Source organism: Balaenoptera borealis (genome assembly GCF_965194805.1).
Source record: "Balaenoptera borealis genome assembly, chromosome: 1".
Taxonomy (NCBI): Eukaryota; Metazoa; Chordata; class Mammalia; order Artiodactyla; family Balaenopteridae; genus Balaenoptera; species Balaenoptera borealis.
In genome coordinates, this window is record NC_138860.1 from 88,184,441 (window position 1) to 88,202,584 (window position 18,144).

An 18,144-nucleotide genomic window follows, 5' to 3' on the forward strand; every position below is an offset into this window, starting at 1 on the left:
AGCAGCCACCCAAGATATTTTGCTTCTCTAGGATTCATTTATAAAATGTAAATATATTTGGTGCCTAATATATGCCAGGCATCCCCCATGGCTCTAGAAATATAGTGGTGTTTGTGTGTGCATTTATAATATATGTAAAATATATGTATGTTATATATAATATAATAGACACAGATGTGGTCTGTCTTAACAGCAGTCAGAGCATTATGATGAAATATAGCTTATTTATTTTCAAGAAAACAGTTTATAAGGTGCTGAAATTTTGCCAAGAGTATAATCAGAAAAAACTCCAAATTGGATCTTTAACAGAGAGGAAGTTTAAACCACTTTGGAAATAAAACCTGACAATCAGGTAGGATGGTGGACCCTTCACTAATTTCATGCCTGGTCAGTAGTTGCCAGACCTGGCTAGGATGCTTACCAGACACCAAATGTGTGGGCCACACTCTAGGCCTACTGAGTAATAACTGATGTTTAGCAATTATTGTGCCACTGTTATTAGTCATGACATAATTATTCATTCACTTAATCCCCACAATAACTCTATGAAGTGGGTGCCAGTATCATCTCCTTCTTAAAGATGACAACACAGAGGTACAGAGAGGTTTAATGGTTTTCCCCAACGTCACAGTAGGATTTGAACCCAGACGTGCTCTTAACCTCTACACTATGTTGTGGCTGGATTTCAAAAGTAAAATTTTCTATTGATTACAAAATATTTATTAACAGTCTTTTCAGCCCATGCCCAAGACTGATTGTGACCGAGGCATGGGTGGTGTGCTAAGGCGTATCCGCCCTAGATCCGAATAAGGACGATTGTCAAATAGAGTTAGTCCCCAAGGCAGAGCCAAGATGCAAAACAACTGTACTGCTGTTCTACTAAGGAATGCTATGAACGAATGAAACCACTTTTAAGTAGCTGGCCAACACCGTGTTCGTTTTGTGAAATATGAAACAAATCTGGACACCTTAATACCATTCACTGGCTTAAAAAGTGAGTTGAAAAGCAAACCCAATGGATGTTGCTTTGGAGATCCGTTAAGGAGGGTGATATTCTTTGACATATAATAAGCTTAACTATCATTTAAGTAAGAAGATACCTTAACTGTTAGTAACAAGTTGCAGGGCTGGGTGTGCATATTAAAGCAACTCAACTTTAAAACTGAGTCTGTGCAAGGACAAGAAAACCCAGTTGCAGGTGCCCTCTGCCCTTCCCTGAAGACAGGACAACTGCTTTGATTTCTCAAGTGAAGGAAAAGTGCAAAGCAAGGAAGGCATTTTATATCCTATTCAAGCACTAGAAACATTAGATAACTGTTTAAAGTAAAGAAGGAAGGAAGCAACAAAGGAAGGAAGGTAAGAAAGAAAAGAAAAAAAACAGTAAGGTTAGAAGAGATTGAAAAGGGGGACTCCGGGAAGGAGTTGTAAGCAGTATTCTAGATCACTTCCCGATGAACGCAGACCAAGAGCAACCACTTTACATGTCTGCCATTCTGCTACACCCCCCGCCACCAAAATTGTTACGCTTTTCTGGATAGCGGCAAAACTCATTACAGACAGTGCCCAACTTGTGATATTTTGACTTTACAATGGTTCAAAAGTGATACACATTCAATAGAAACCACACTTCGAATTTTGAATTTTGATCTTGTCCCCGGTTAGCGATATTTTGTATCATACTCTGGTGATGCTGGGCAGTGGCAGCTTCCAGTCAGCTGGAAGGATCAGGGCGGTAAACAACTGATAGACTTACAACCGTTCTGTACCCAAACAACCATTCTGTTTTATGTTCAATACAGCATTCAATAAATTACATGAGCTATTCGACACTTTATTATAAAATAGGTTTTGTGTGAGATGATTTTGCCTGACTGTAGGCTAACGTAATTGTTTTGAGCACATTTAAGGTAGGCTAGGCTCAGCTATGGTGTTAGGTAGGTTAGGTGTATTAAATACATTTGTAATAGGATATTTTCAATTTACGATGGACTTATCAAGATGTAACCTCATTGTAAATCAAGGAAGATCTGTAAATGAAAATGATCTCTGTGCCATTTTCACAGACATCAGTAAAGGGAAAAACGAGTGATACCTGCGTCCCATTTTGCTGCCAGCGTAGGGAAAGAGGAACCTGCATAGAACCTGAGGTGATGGCTGCTGAGAGGAGGTCATCAGGTTGAAGTCTGGCAGGTTTAATCACTGTGAAGCCCGTCATACTTCCTGACACGAGGTAAAATACCTTATGCACCTAGTTACGGCGAGAGTTCCAAGTATTAAGGAACCAGGAGATTTACCTGAAACCTCCACAGCCCTCCGATGTCATCAGTCCCTTCAAAGCAGACGGGCTCCAAGCCTTCTTCCAGGCAGCACTTGATAGACGTGAGCCCACTCACTCCTCCCCCAATCACAGCAATTCTTTTCTTGGTCATGGTCTCCAGAGATCTTCACCGGGCTGGGTCAGTGTAACCTGTCCTAAAGAAAGGATGACAAAAGACAGAAAGCACACATCAGTTAACATCTTTCAAAGAAGAGCTTGAATGTGGCATTTAGATAAATGCTGCAACAGCAGGTGCCTTTGGGGAACCCAGATTCCAGTGTCCTCGTGGACCACCGGGAACTACTACACCTTGGATGGGTGAGCCCTGCGCCTGGAAGACCCAGAGCTGAGACCCAGAGCTGAGAGCTCTGCTGCGGTACCCGACCTCGCTGCCTTTGCCCCAGCACTGGCAGATCCTTCAGCTGTGATCTGGAGGGCACTGCACTTTCAGCTCTTTGCAAAGAAATGTAAAGCAACAAAGTACAAACAGCAGCAATAGCCAATGTGGAGGGGCTGTTCAGCTCCACCTCCTTTCAGCCAACACACCGCCCACTCAGCAGCACCCATTACCCCCACAGAGGGTATAAAACGTGGGCAAAACCTGCTCTGGGCAGAAAAAATTAACCCTATGACCTCTCTGTTTTTCACATGCAGTTGCCCGCACTCTCAGCTACTCTCAGGGGAGACCCTAGGGGTCGGAATCTCCATCACCCGCCCTTCCCATTCACTTTTAACTTCCTGGTGTTGTCTTATAGTGACAAACTCCTACTGGTGAGGGGAAACTGTCACCAACAACCCCGAAGCAAGTCTTGCTCCAAAAGCTTAAGCGGAGAACATCTATCTTTCAGGAGATCTGTTAGAACACATCCCAGCCCCTCATCCACCTCTCCAACCCAACCCCCAACCCCACAAATCGGATCTTTGGTTCTGTGCTACGGGAAGAAATTTACTTTAAAATACCCATGCACTGAGCTGGGTGCTGGGGTACAGTGAGGAGTGAGGGGATTAAGTTTCCTGCTTAGAGGAGCTTATAGTTTAGTAGAGAAGACTGATACACAAACAGATAATTTCAAAAAAATAAAAACACTGTAAAAAAGCGCTTTCCTCACACAGTTACCTGTGTGATTACAAACACAAAATATCCACTTTTAAAATGTAACAGATTCTTCAAATACAAAATCATGCACGAAATACCAATGTAATGGATGTAAGATTTCACACATCGGGTCAGAATCAGGGCTCATGCAACCCAGGAGTCTGTTTTGACAGGTGTAAGGGCTTCCGGGAGAGGTACGCTGTGGCTGATGCTATGCATCTTTGCGCCCCTTACGTCAGGGACAGGGTAAAGGGACAAATTAGGTACTTAAATAGTTAACCCCACTAGGGGATTGTAAGTAAAGAAAAAAGTATGGGTGACCCCTGTAAGTTAATGATCATTCAAGAAAGCAGGTTTGCTTAACCACAAAACCAAGCAGGCCTGTTTAGCAACAAAACCCATGCAGCAGAAGCATAAGACAAAACATGTCCCAAAACAATAAAACAATGGTGGTATGAGACCCACATCCTGCCCAGTGAGCTCAGTAAGTTAACGACCCCTAGGACATGCTCTCTGCACACTTAAAAAACAATAATTTATGGAAAGGTGACATTTCAAAGTGAAAGACCCTCATTGTACTGAGACCCGAAATAAGTTTTCCATAGTGCCATGACAGTCGTAGCTTGACCATGTAGGGACAAGAAAACTCCCCCGCCCAGCCTGGAGGAGGAGCTGAGATGCAAGCGTGATGTCTACTAAAGAATGAGGAACAAGGTGGTCTTTTCCCCCTCCCCACTTTTCCTTTGATTATAAAACTGTAGCCTACTAAATTCTCAGGGCATGGCACCCTCTGGCCTGCCTGCTTATAAGCTTTGCAAGCATCCTATTCTAATAAATCACTTCTTATCGATCACTTTTCCTCTCACTGAATTCTTTCTGCTTTGAGACATAAAGGACTGGAGCTCCTTGGAGCCCCCCAAAACACCACCTATCAGTTTCACTTTTACTAATGCCTGAGTCAACTTTGCTGAAGGTGATTTGTTGCCAATAATGCCAGCCCTGGGTTTTTTTAATTAATTAATTAATTAATTTTTGGCTGCATTGGGTCTTTGTTGCTGTGTGAGGGCTTTCTCTAGTTGTGGCGAGCAGGGGCTACTCTTCGTTGTGGTACGGGCTTCTCACTGTGGTGGCTTCTCTTTGTGGCGGAGCATGGGCTCTAGGCACACAGGCTTCAGTAGTCGGGGCACATGGGCTCAGTAGTTGTGGCTCATGGGTTCTAGAGCACAGGCTCAGTAGTTGTGGTGCATGGGCTTAGTTGCTCTGCGGCATGTGGGATCTTCCCAGACCAGGGCTTGAACCCGTGTCCCCTGCATTGGCAGGTGGATTCTTAACCACTGTGCCACCAGGGAAGTCCCCAGCCCTGGGTTTGACTTACTGACTTCACCCCAGAAATATCCTTCCCAGACCAATGGTTATTTCTCAAGGGTTTACCTTGTAATGGTGCAAAAGGCAGCATAGGAAGGGACACAGGAATTCCTCTCAGCAACCCCATGGAGAAAGTACTATCAAGCACTTCTTCTGCAAGTAAGTGAAAAGGCAGGGCGGTACACCTGGCAGTCTGGCTTCAGGCCTTGGCTTCAAACACTATATATACTGCTCCCTTATGAGGACATTTTTACGTCTTATTTAGCCACAAGTCCTTTGTCCATTTCTCATCTCTCTATTGCATCCTTATCCTTTGCTTAACTCCTGCCTTTACAGTTTACACTGTAGCTGAACTGCTTTTAGCTGAGCATAGCTTTCCTTATTTCAACTAGTTTAAAATATGTTTAAAAATAGATCTTTGGTTTTGGAAATCATTTGGCTCCATCAGGAAGACTCCTGCTCAAAATATGGTCTGAATTATATGAACACACACACACATGCACACACACAGTGGGGAACACAGGACATCAACATACCCTAATGGGAGAATAAAGGGAAAGAAGCTTAAGGATGGAGTTATATATATTTCTCAGTAATTAAAGTGTTTTTGTGTTTTGATGTGGTTCTGTCTTTTTGATATGGTTCTTATTATCAAAATGTCATTAATCTCTCAATAGTCATCTTAAGACAAGCTAATCAAAAAGTTCGTATTTTTCTTTAAAAAAAAAAGCTACTATTTACTTTTGTTCTGGATTCTCTTCTCACTTTGCTCCAGAAATCCCTTATTTAACTAGTGTTGTCACCATCAAATACCATGAAATAGAATGTCTTTTGTCACCAAATATCTTTTCTTTTGTCTAATGCTACTTTCTCTCAGAAAGAAAAAGCAGGTTTCTTTTTTTTCCAGTTGCCTAAACGCATCTCCCTTGAGATTTCAAAAATATTAATCTCTTGTCTTATCCCTCCCCAAGATTTATGGCAGCAGAAGGGCCACTGAATACTAAAGAACAAGAAGTTCTCATATAACCATCTTGTTTCTATTAGACCATGGTTTATCGGGTGTTGGAGAAGTAAGTGACTTCCTTTGAGTTAATGAGTTGCTGGACCACAAAAAGCCAATCTGAGTCTGAGGGAGATGATTGCAAGTCACCCAGAGATCCCAGAATTTGAGCTGGATGTAGCACCTGGATGGAATTTGGAGTTGTCTCCCTTGGGGTGGGGATGAGCATATCAGGAGAAGGATGAACACAGAATTCTAGTGGCTAGAGGGGTGTCAGACACTGCTAACTCTTCATTAAAATCTGTTTTCCTCCTATTACAGCATTATAGGACTGTAGCTGGGATGGGGCTGCCCAAATAGCAACAGTATTTCCCAGTTTCCCTTGCAGCTGCACGTGGCCATATGACTAAGTTCTCACTAAGTTCTGCCTAACCTATTTAAAAGGCAATGGTTTGCCCTGGACTTCTGCTCACTCTTCTTTCCTGTAGCCTAGAATAATGATAACTAGAGAGGTGTTTGGGGACTATGTATTGAAGTAGGTCCACCATCAGATTGGGGCCCTAAATGACTGGATCTTCTAATCTGGATCTATTAATCTTGGGCTCTTACATGAGAGATAAGTAAATTGCTATTTTGTTTATGCTATCGAATTTTTAATTTTGCTTGTTACAGCAGTTTAGACAACCCTAATTAATATTAGTATCAATATTCTTTGGACCTGTAACTTTTTAGACTGATAACTTTCATAAAATTTTCAGTTATAAATGTGAACTTATACTATAATAGTACTTTTAAAAATAAAATTCTGAAAAGTGTTTTAATGCAACCATTTTACATATTGGAAGTTTAACTTATAAATGAATTACTTGTAAATTGGATAATTCTGAATGTACTAGAGATGTCTAGTTATAGGAAAACTGATGAATACTTTTATAAACTGAATATTAATGTCTCCCTACTGAATCGGTTTTAGAATTTCAGAACAATACAAGAATTACTTTTAAAACTTAGTATTTTAAAATGTAATTTTAATGCTCTACTACTTTTTTTTAAATAAACTTATTTATTTTATTTATTTATTTTTGGCTGTGTTTGGTCTTTGTTGCTGCGCGTGGGCTTTCTCTAGTTGCCCTGAGTTGGGGCTACTCTTTGTTGCGGTGCACAGTGTTCTCATTGCGGTGGCTTCCCTTGTAGCGGAGCACTGGCTCTAGGCACGCGGGCTTCAGTAGTTGCAGCACGCAGGCTCAGTAGATGTGGCTTGCGGGCTCTAGAGCACAGGCTCAGTAGTTGTAGCACACAGGGCTTAGTTGCTCCACGGCCTGTGGGATCTTCTGAGACCAGGGATCGAACCCATGTCCCCTGCATTGGCAGGCGGATTCTTATCCACTGTGCCACCAGGGAAGCCCTGCTCCACTACTTTAATTGTGTTTTGTAATTAATTACTTTTAAACTTGGCAAATATGTTTTATGTTGTGTTTAAATTACTTGTAAAATGTTTTAAACCTTGACTCAAATTTTCTCTGTTTAGGCTAACTGCAAATTTGCAAGTGAGTATATACAGGCTCAACTTTGACTAAAGTTTTTCTACAGACAAGAGGCAGGCAGAGGACATGGTGGGTGGGGGGAGGACCGTAGGGTCCTGCTGCATTTCAGCTGTGCTCCCTGTGCATCCAGTGCTGCATGCCGTGCTCTAACACACAAACACAAGTAATGGAAGAGCCTGCCCTGCGTGATTTTCAAAGATGATTGGAAATGCAGAAAATAAACCCATTAAAAAGACTTAGAGGGGCTTCCCTGGTGGCGCAGTGGTTGAGAATCTGCCTGCTAATGCAGGGGACACGGGTTCGAGCCCTGGTCTGGGAAGATCCCACATGCCACGGAGCAGCTGGGCCCGTGAGCCACAACTGCTGAGCCTGCGCGTCTGGAGCCTGTGCCCCGCAATGGGAGGGGCCGCGATAGTGAAAGGCCCGCGCACCGCGATGAAGAGCGGTCCCCGCACCGCGATGAAGAGTGGCCCCCGCTTGCCGCAACTAGAGAAAGCACTCGCACGAACCAAAGACCCAATACAGCCAAAAAATAAATAAAAAAAAAAAAAAAAAAAAAGACTTAGAGATAATTAAAAATACCATAAAAAACAAGAGGAAAATCTCCAATGAAGAAATGACTGGGTTCTAAAAAGTTAATCAATTTTAATCAATTGTTGAAAATCAGAATACATTTTCCCATAGAAACAATGTCATTTTCCATGGTTAAGGCAGTGGAAATATTGTAAAAACCAATTGAAGCTCAAAAGAAAATCAGTTAAAATTCTGGATCAGTAGGAATGGAAGTCTTGTGGTAATGGCTCATTCACATAGAGAAGAACAGCACTCATATCTGATGAGTTTCTGTGGGCTCTTGTCCTCCCATTCGCTCCTCAGGCACAGGGTCCTTCTTGTGGCCTGCACATCAGAGACAGCTGAGACTTGGCCTAGGGTGGGGACAGTGGAGATCATGAGAAGGAGATGATTCTAGGTATGGTTCAGAGGTAGAATGACTGTAATGATGGATGTGGAGCAGAGGTGTCATACAGAGGGTTTTCTTGTGCACTTTCCCAGCCAATATCCACCTCCAGAGGTAAGCATTGTTTCCTTTTGTTTTTGTTTGTTTTTTATGACTGAGGTATAAATGACATGTAACGTATTAGTTTCAGGTGTACAATACTTGTACATCTGCATATGATATTTGTATATTGTGAAATGATAAACAAAATAAGTATAGTTAACATCTGATGCTTTTATTAGTTCTCAAACTTCATATAAATAGAATTATATAGTATGTACTCACTCTCTGTGCTTGGAATCGTTACACAATGTAGTGATTTTAAGATTTATCCAGGTAGTTACGTGTATCAGTAGGTTGCTCTTTTTATTTGTATGAATATATAATTTGTTTATCCATCCTATTGTTGAATATTTGAATTAGTTCCACTTTTTGGTGTAACGAAGGTGTTTTATTCTTGAACAAGTCTTTTTTGTGGACGTCTGCTCTCATTTTTCTTGTGTGCCTAAAAGTGCAATTGCTGGGTCATAGGGTAGGTTTATGTTTAACTTTGGTTGAAACTGCCAAAAAGTTTTCAAAAGAGGTGCCATTTTATACACTCACCTGCAATATATAAAAGTTCCAGTAGCTTCATAGCCTCTCAACACTTGGTACTGTTAGTCATTCTTGTGGGTGTGTGGTATTATCTCATGGTGTTTTTGATTTGAATTTCCCTGGTGACTAATGATGTTGAACGTCTTTCCGTTTAATTTCTTGACCATTTGTATATCTTCTTTGCAAAGTGTTTGTGAAAACGTTTTGCCCATTTTTAAAAGCTGAGTGGTCTTATTATTGAGTTTTAAGAGTTCTTTGTACTATCTGGTTACAAATCCTTTGCAGATGTATGTATTTCAAAATATTTATTTATTTATTTATTTTTGGTTGCATTGGGTCTTCATTGCTGTGCATGGGCTTTCTCTAGTTGCAGCGAGCAGGGGCTACTCTTCATTGCGGTGTGTGGGCTTTTTATTGCGGTGGCTTCTGTTGTTGAGGAGCACGGGCTCTAGGCACGTAGCCTCAGTAGTTGTGGCACACGGGCTTAGTTGCTCTGCAGCATGTGGGATCTTCCCAGACCAGGGCAGGAACCTGTGTCCCCTGCATTGGCAGGCGGATTCTTAACCACTGAGCAACCAGGGAAGTCCCTCACTTTCTTAATTGTGTTTTTTGATGAGCACAAGTTTTAAATTTGGATGAAATCTATTTTATCTTTTTTTCCTTTATGGTTAGTACCTTTTGCTCTTTTATAAGAAATCTTTGCCTACCCCACGCTCATACAGTCTCCTGTGTTTCCAGCTAGAAGATTTATAACTTAGATTTCACATTTAGATCTGCAATCCATTTTTTAAAAATTTATTTTCTTTATTTTTTGGCTGCGTCAGGTCTTAGTTGTGGCATGCAGGATCTTCATTGAGGCATGTGGGATCTTTTCCTTGCGGCACAGGCTGTTTGTTGTGGCGTGTGGGTTTTTTCTCTCTAGTTGTGGTGCTTGGGCTCCAGGGCGTGTGGGCTCTGTAGTCTGCAGCACGCGGGCTCTCTCATTGAGGCCCGCGATCTCAGTAGTTGTGGCATTCGAGCGTAGTTGCTCCACGGCACGTGGGAACTTAGTTCCCTGACCAGGGATCAAACCCGCATCCCCTGCATTGGAAGGCAGATTCTTTACCAGTGGACCACCAGGGAAGTCCCCTGCAATCCATTTGAAATTAATTTTTGTGAGTGGTATGAGTGTAAGAGTCAAAGTTTATTTTTTTTCTATCTGGATGCTGTGTTCTTCCAACACCATTTATTCTAAGGTCTTTCTTTCCCCTAGAATTGCAGTGGTGTCTTTTTCATTGGTCAGGTAACAGTATATGTGTGAGCCTCTATCTGGACTCTATTCTGTTCCATTGGTCTATTTGTTTATCCTTATGCCTATACCATAGTGTATTAATTACTTACCTTGATAGTAAAATCAATTTGAAAATTGGTAGCATAAATCTTCCATCTTTATGCTTATTTTAAAGATGATTTTGACGATTCTAAGTTTTTTTGCAATTGCATTTAAATTTTAAAATTAGCCTATCAATTTCTACCAAAAAGGCCTCCTGGGATTTTGATTAGGATTGCATTAAATGTATAGACCAATTGGGGAGAAGTGACATCATAACAATTAAATCTTCCTCTGTGAAATAGGCTCTTTCTTCTTTCATTAGGTCTTCTTTGATTTCTCCTTGTTTTATGATTTTCACTGTAGACTCTTATGCATTTTATTTAGTCCTGTGTACCTTATTATGTTTTAAATCCTATTGTAAATGGTATTATTTTTACATTTTCATATTTCAATTGTTTGCTGCAAGTATAAAGAAATACAGCTGATACTTGTATATTGACTGTGTATCACATGGCCTTGCTTAATTCACTTATTACTTCTAGTAGTTTGTACATTCCTTGGATATTCTATGTACACAATCATGTCATTTATGAATAAAGACAGTTTACTATTTCCTTTGCAATTAAAGAATTTTTTTTTCTCTCCTTATTGCACTGGCAGGAACTCCAATACAATGTTGAATAGAAGTGGTGATAACAGATCTCCTTGTCTTGTTAGGGCGAAGCATACACTATGTCACCATTAAGTGTGATATTATTTGTATGCTTTAGGTAAATAATCTTATCAAATTGAGGAAGTTTCTCTCTATTCTTAGTCAACTAATAGTTTTTATTATGAATGGGTTTTGAATTTTATAAAATGCTTTTTCTGTATCTTTTAAAATGATCACATTGTTAAAATAATATTGAATGACTTTTTAAGTGTTAAGCCAGCTATGTCTTTCTGGAATAAACTCACAAGACCATGATGTGTATGGTTCTTACATAATACTGCATTTGATTTGTTAGTGTTTCATTTGGATTTTTTTTTCCATCTGTATTCTTAAGGGATATTACTCTGTAATTTTTTTTCTTGTAATATCCTTGATAGGTTTTGGTATCAAGGTTATGCTGGCCTCTCTGAAAGATATTGTGTAAAATTGTTAAACTTTTTCCTTAAAAGTTTGGTAGCATTTACCAGGGTAGCCATCTGAATCTGGTGTTTTTGTTGTTGGAATGTTATAAATTATGGATTTAATTTCATTAAAAGATACAGGATTATTCAAAATTTCTGTAAGTTGTGTTTTCCTAAGAAGTTGCCCATTACATCTAGGCTGTCAACTTTATTGACATAAAGTTGTTCATGAATCCTCATATTATTTTTTAATGTATGTGGCATCTATAGTGATGTTGCCTCTGTCATCCTTGATATTAGGTATATCTGTTTTCTCTCTTACTCTTTTCCTTGATCAATTCTGTCAATTTTATTAATCTTTTCAAAGAACCATCTTTTGGCTTCATTGACTTTCTCTGTTTTTTTTTTTTTTAATTTATTTATTTTTGGCTGCATTGGGTCTTTCTTGCTGTGTGCGGGCTTTCTCCAGTTGTGGAGAGTGGGGGCTACTCTTCATTGTGGTGCACTTGCTTCTAATTGTGGTGGCTTCTCGTGTTGCAGAGCACGGACTCTAGGCATGAGGGCTTCAGTAGTTGTGGCTCTCAGGCTCTAGAGTGCAGGCTCAATAGTTGTGGTGCACTGGCTTAGTTGCTCCGCAGCATGTGGGATCTTCCCGGACCAGGGATCCAACCTGTGTCCCCGGCACTGGCAGGCAGATTCTTAACCACTGCGCCACCAGGGAAGTCCCTGAGTTTCTCTGTTTTATATCTCTTTTCTATTTCATTAATCTCTGATTTTATTTCTTTCTTTCTACCTTCTCTTTTTTGTACCTTGTTGAGATAGATACTTAATTCATCAAATTTCCATCTAAGAGCTGCTATAGCTGCATCTCACAAATTTTGATATGCTGTATTTTCATTACTGTTACTTTCAAAGTATTTTCTAATTTCTATTGTAATTTCATCCTTGATGAAATCAGTTACTTAGAAGTAAGTTACTTAATTTCCAGATGATTTGGGATTTTCTAGATATGTAACCAAACAGGATCCTATGGGTCCTTCCCCTAACAGACCTCTTCCCTATATCCTCTGCTTTAGCTCCTCTGAAGTATTTTACTTAGATGATTGTATCTGACACACAGTTCTTGAGTTGTTTTATAAATGCTAAACCCCCCACCAAATGGAGGAAATTAACTACTTGATGACTGTGAGCACGTAGCCTGCAGACCTACTGGAGCCTGAGGATTGATAATGTTAACCCCTGTGACACCGCCCTGTTACCTCACCATCAACCAATCAGAGAATTCGGCAGGAGCTCATCACATACACTGGGATGCCCCTCCCTTACCTTGCCTTTAAAAATGCCTTGCTGAAACCCATTGGGGAGGTCAGGCTTTTTGAGCACTAGGTGTCCCGGGTTCCTTATATGGTGCCTTACAATAAATGCTGCACTTTCCCTCACCACAACCCACCAGGCGAGTGGACCCATGTTTTGGTTTGGTAACAGATATCTTATTGTTATTGATTTCTGGTTTACTTTTTCTGTGGTTAAAGAACATATTTTGTATAATTTTAATCCTTTGATTACTAGTTTTATGGCTCAGCATATATTTTGTTCAGTGTTCCATAAGCACTTGAAAAGATGGAGCAACCTACAGCTGTTGAGTACAGTTTTCTACAAGTGTCAGTTAAGTTGCTTAGTATTGTTACTCAAATGTTCTATATCCTTACTAATATTTTGCTTGCTTGTCTATTGATTACTGAAGAGATATGTTAAAATCTCCAACTCTAATTCTATATTTGTCTTTCCCATACAGTTCTGTCAATTTTTTGCTTCATAAATTTTGAAGTTATATTATTAGGTGCATATACATTTAGGATTATGTATTTCTCCTATGGAACTGATCTTCTAATTATTATGAAGTTCCTTTTATTCTCTGTTACTTCTTCCTTAACACCTCCTTTCACCATTAATAATATAGCCATATCAGTTTTCATATGGTTACTGTTTTCACGGACTATCTTTTCCCATGTTTTATTTCAAGTTACTTATATTTAAATCAATTATGTTTAAGTGTATCTCTTGTAGGCAGGATATTGTTGGTTGTTTTTTAAAAAATAGTCTGACAATCTTTTTCTTTTAAAGAGTGATTAGTCCATTAAAATTTTTGTGATTACTGATATAGTTAACTTTAAATATACCATATTTGTTTTTTAATTTGTTCCATCTGTTACTTCTTTCTTTGTTCCTCCTTTCCAGGTTTCTTTCAGGTTAGTCAAGTATGTTTTAGTTCTCCATTTTTCCTCTTTTATTGTCTTTTTACATACATTTCTTATATATTTAGTAGTTACTCTAATGATTATAATATACATCTTTAATTTATTACTGTCTATCTTGAATTAATACTTAATTGCTTCACATACAATGTAAGAGCCTTACAACAGTATAATTATAATTTTATTTATCTTTCCTGAATTTTCTGTTATCATTGTCATATATGTTACTTCAAATGTTATGAACCGCATAATACATTGACAGTATTATTGTTTTAAACAGCAAATAGTCTTTTAAAAAGAGTATGAAGTGAAAATTTTTAAATTTTAAAATTTTAAAATTTTACCATTGATACCATATCAAGATATCAAATTCCTGGGAATAAACCTAACAAAAGATATACAAGTCCTCTATGCAGAAAGTGGGAAAAAATATTGGAAGAAATTAAAGAGACCTAAATTAGTGGAGTGAGATACCATGTTTATGAGTTATGAGTCAGTATTGCAAGGATGTCAGGTCACTGCAATTTAGTCTTCAGATTCAATGCAATGCCAATCAAAATCTCAATGTGTAGACGTGTGTGCACATGTGTATGTGTGTAGCTGATTTTAAAATCTTAGCCAAGGCACCTGAAGAAGAACAAGGCTCACCAAAGAAGATATACAGATGGCAAATAAGCATATGAAAAGATGTTCCACATCATATGTCATCAGGCAAATGCAAATTAAAGTGACAATGAGGTAACACTACACACCTATGAGAATGGCCAAAAACCAAGAACACTGATGACACCAAATGCTGGCAAGGCTATGGTGCAACAGATACTCTTTCACTGCTGGTGGGAATGCAAAATGGTACAGCCACTTTGGAGGTTTCTTACAAACTATACATACTCTTACCATACATCCAGCCATCCAGCAATCGTGAGTCTTGGTATTTACCCAAAGGAGTTGAACACTTATGTCCATACACAAACCTGCACTCAGATTTCCACGCCCCACCACCCAGCTTAATTGAGGTATAATTGATAAATAAAATTATATATATTTAAAGTGTACACCACGATTTGCTACATTTTTACATTGTGAAATGATTACCACAATCAAGTTAATTAACACACCCATCACCTAACATACTTACCTTTTGTGTGTGTGTGGTGAGAAAGCTTAACATTTACTTCCTTAGCAAATTTCAAGTATCCAATACAGCATTATTAACTATAGTCACCATGCTGTACATTAGATTCTCAGAACTTATTCATCTTATAACTGAAATTTTATACCCTTTGACAAACATATCCTCATTTCCCCTACCTTCTAGCCCTTGGTAACCACTGATCTACTCTGTTTTCATGAGTTCAGCTTTTTTCTTTTTTCAGATTCCACATATAATAATTCCACATCCTACTATATGTAATAGCATACAGTACTTGTCTTTCCCTTCTTGTTTACTTCACCTAGCATAATGCCTTCTAGGTTCATCTATGTTGTCACAAATGACAGGATTCCCTTTTTATGGCTGAATAATATTCTATTGTATGTGTATATAACATAGTTTCATTAACCATTCATCTTTTGGTGGACACTTAGGCTGTTTTCATATCTTGACTATCGTGAATAATGCTGTAATGAATATGGAAGTGCACATATCTCTTCCAGATACTGATTTTGCTTCCTTCAGATACATACCCAAAAGTGGGATTTCTGGATCTTATCGTAGTTCTATATTTAATTTCTTGAGGAACCTCCAATCTGTTTTCCATAATAGCGGTACGAAATTACATTCCCACCAACAATGTACAAGAGTTCCCTTTTTGCCACATTCTTGCCAACATTTGTTATTTCTTACATATATTTCTTTTGATAATAGCCATTCTAACAGGTATGAGGTGGTATCTCATCATAGTTTTGATTTGCATTTCCCTGATAATTATTGACGTTGAGCACCTTTTTATCTATCTGTTGGCCATTTGTATATTTTCTTTGGAAAGATATTTATTCACGTCCTTCGCCCATTTTTTAATCAGATTATTTGTTTTCTTCCTATTGAGTTACATGAGTTTCTTATATATTTTAGATATCAACCCCTTATCAGATACATGATTTGCAAATATTTTCTCCCATTCTGTAGGTTGTCTTCTCATTTCCTTTATTGTTTCCTTTGCTGTACAGAAGCTTTTTGGTTTGATGTAGACCCAGTTGTTTATTTTTGCTTTTGTTGCTTGCGATTTTGGATGATCTAGAAAAATCATTGCCAACACCAATGTCAAGGAGTTTTACCTATGTTTTTTTCAAAGAGTTTTATCATTTCTGGTCTTACTTGAATCCATTTCAAGTCAGTTTTGTGAGTGGTATAAGATAGGGGTCTAATTTCATTCTTTTGCAATGTGGATATCTAGTTTTCCCAACACCATTTATTGAAGATACTATCCTTTTCCCATTTTATATTCTTGGCGTCCATGTCAAAGATTAGTTAACTGTATATGTATGCATTTATTTCTGGGCTGTCCACTCTCTTCCATTGGTCTATGCATCTGTTTTTTATGCTTGTATCATACTGCTTTGATTACTATAGGTTTTTAATGTAGTTTGAAATCAGGACGTGTAATGCCTCCAGCTTTGTTCTTTTTTTCTCAAGGTTGTTTTGGCTATTTGGAGTCTGTTGTTGGTACAGATTTGTACCAGCTTTATTTGTTTGTTTTTCATTTTTAAATTATTTATTTATTTTGGCTGCACTGAGTCTTCATTGCAGCACGTGGGCTCTTTGTTGTGGCATGTGGGCTTCTCTAGTTGCGGTGCGCAGGCTCTAGAGTGCGCAGGCTCAGTAGTTGTGGTGCGTGGGCTTAGTTGCAGTATGTGGGATCTTAGTTCCCTGACCAGGGATTGAACCCAGGCCCCCTGCATTGGGAGCATGGAGTCTTAACCACTGGACCACCAGGGAAGTCTCTATAGCAGCTTTATTTGTAATTGCCAAAACTTGGAAGCAACTTGGATGTCTTTCAGTAGGCAAATGGATAAATAAACTGTGGTACATCTGGACAGCAGAATATTATTCAGTGTTAAGAAGAAATGAACTACCAAACCATAAAAAGACATGGAGGAAACTTAAATGCATGTTACTAAGTGAAAGAAACTAAAATGAAAAGGCTACTGTGATGGTTAATTTTAAATGTCAATTTGACTGGGCTAAGGTATGCCCAGATAGCTGGTAAAACATTATTTCTGAGTGTGTCTGTGAGGGTGTTTCTAGACGAGATTAGCATTTGAATTGGCAGACTGAGTAAAGAAGATCACTCTTTACCCATGTGGGTGGGCATTACCCAATCCATTAACGTCCTGAATAAAACCAAAAGGTGAGGGAAGGACAAATTTGCTCTCTACTTGAGCTAGGACATCCATCTTCTCTTGCCCTCACACATGGTTGCTCCTGGTTCTTGGGCTTTTGGACTGGACTATGAATTAAACCATTGCCTTCCCTGGTTCTCAGGCTCTCAAATTGGGATTGGAACTACACCACTGGCTTTCCTGTGCTCCAGCTTGCATGTGGCAGATCAGGAGATTTCTCAGATTCCATAATCAGTGAACAAATCCCTCATAATAAGTCTCTTACTATCTTTCTATCTATCTATCTATCTATCTATCTATCTATCTATCTATCTATCTATGTGTATATATATATCCTATTAGTTCTGTTTCTCTGGAGAACCCTGACTAATACAGCTACAAAGTATATGATTCTGATTATAAAACATTCTGGGAAAGGCAAAACTATGAAGACAGTAAAATGATCACCGGTTGTCAGGGGCTTGAGGGGAGGGAGGGATGAATCGGTGAAGCACAGAGGATTTTTAGTGCAGTGAAAATACTCTGTATGATAATATAATGGTGGATTTATGTTATTATATTATATTTGTTCAAGCCCATAGATATACAACACCAAGAGTGAGCCCTAATGTAAACTATGGACTTTGGGTGATAATGATGTGTCAATGTAGGTTCTTTGATTATAACAAATGTAACACTCTGGTGGGGGATGCTGATGATGTGGTAAGCTATGCCTGTGTGGGGCTGGGAGTACATGGGAAGTCTCTGTACCTCCTATCAATTTAACTTTGAAGCTAAAACTGCTCTAAAATAAAAAAAGTCTAAAAAAATGGAATCAAAAAAATTTTTTTCAATAATTCTTTTTGTTAAAAAAAACAAGGTGGAAGACTTGCTGTACTAAGCTACAACTGTGTTGTGTTGGTGTAAGAATAGTCAAGTAGGTGAATAGGGCACCATAGAGAATCCAGAAACTGGTTCATGCACAAAAAGACATTTGATTTATGATGAAGTTGTCACTGCAAAGCACTTGAAAAAATAGCTTATCAATAAATGGTGTTGGGCGGAAAAAAACCCACAAAGCTTGATTCTTACTTAATATTCTACAAAATACGAATTCCAATTTATAGACATAAATGTACTAAAAATCCTAGATGGTGTAATAAGAAAAAGAACTGGGACTTCCCTGGCGGTCCAGTGCTTGTGGTTCTGCACTCCCAATGCAGGGGGCCC

The 18,144-nt window shown here is 38.8% G+C and overlaps 1 protein-coding gene across 6 annotated transcripts in view; it reads right to left on the reverse strand.

The window, feature by feature from the left end:
• The window catches only part of LOC309616684 (flavin-containing monooxygenase 5-like), an 84,091-nt gene that overhangs the window by 35,118 nt on the left and 30,829 nt on the right, over positions 1-18,144 (reverse strand). For 2 of the 6 annotated variants that reach the window (XM_082367521.1, XM_082367522.1), the window contains one exon: positions 2,295-2,472. In XM_082367521.1, the coding sequence (XP_082223647.1) occupies positions 2,295-2,429 (135 nt within the window). In that variant the 5' untranslated portion in view covers positions 2,430-2,472. Of the gene's footprint in view, positions 1-2,294; positions 2,473-2,624; positions 7,876-18,144 lie in introns of those variants that run through there. The other 4 variants (XM_082367526.1, XM_082367525.1, XM_082367524.1 and 1 more) reach the window with 4 other exon arrangements.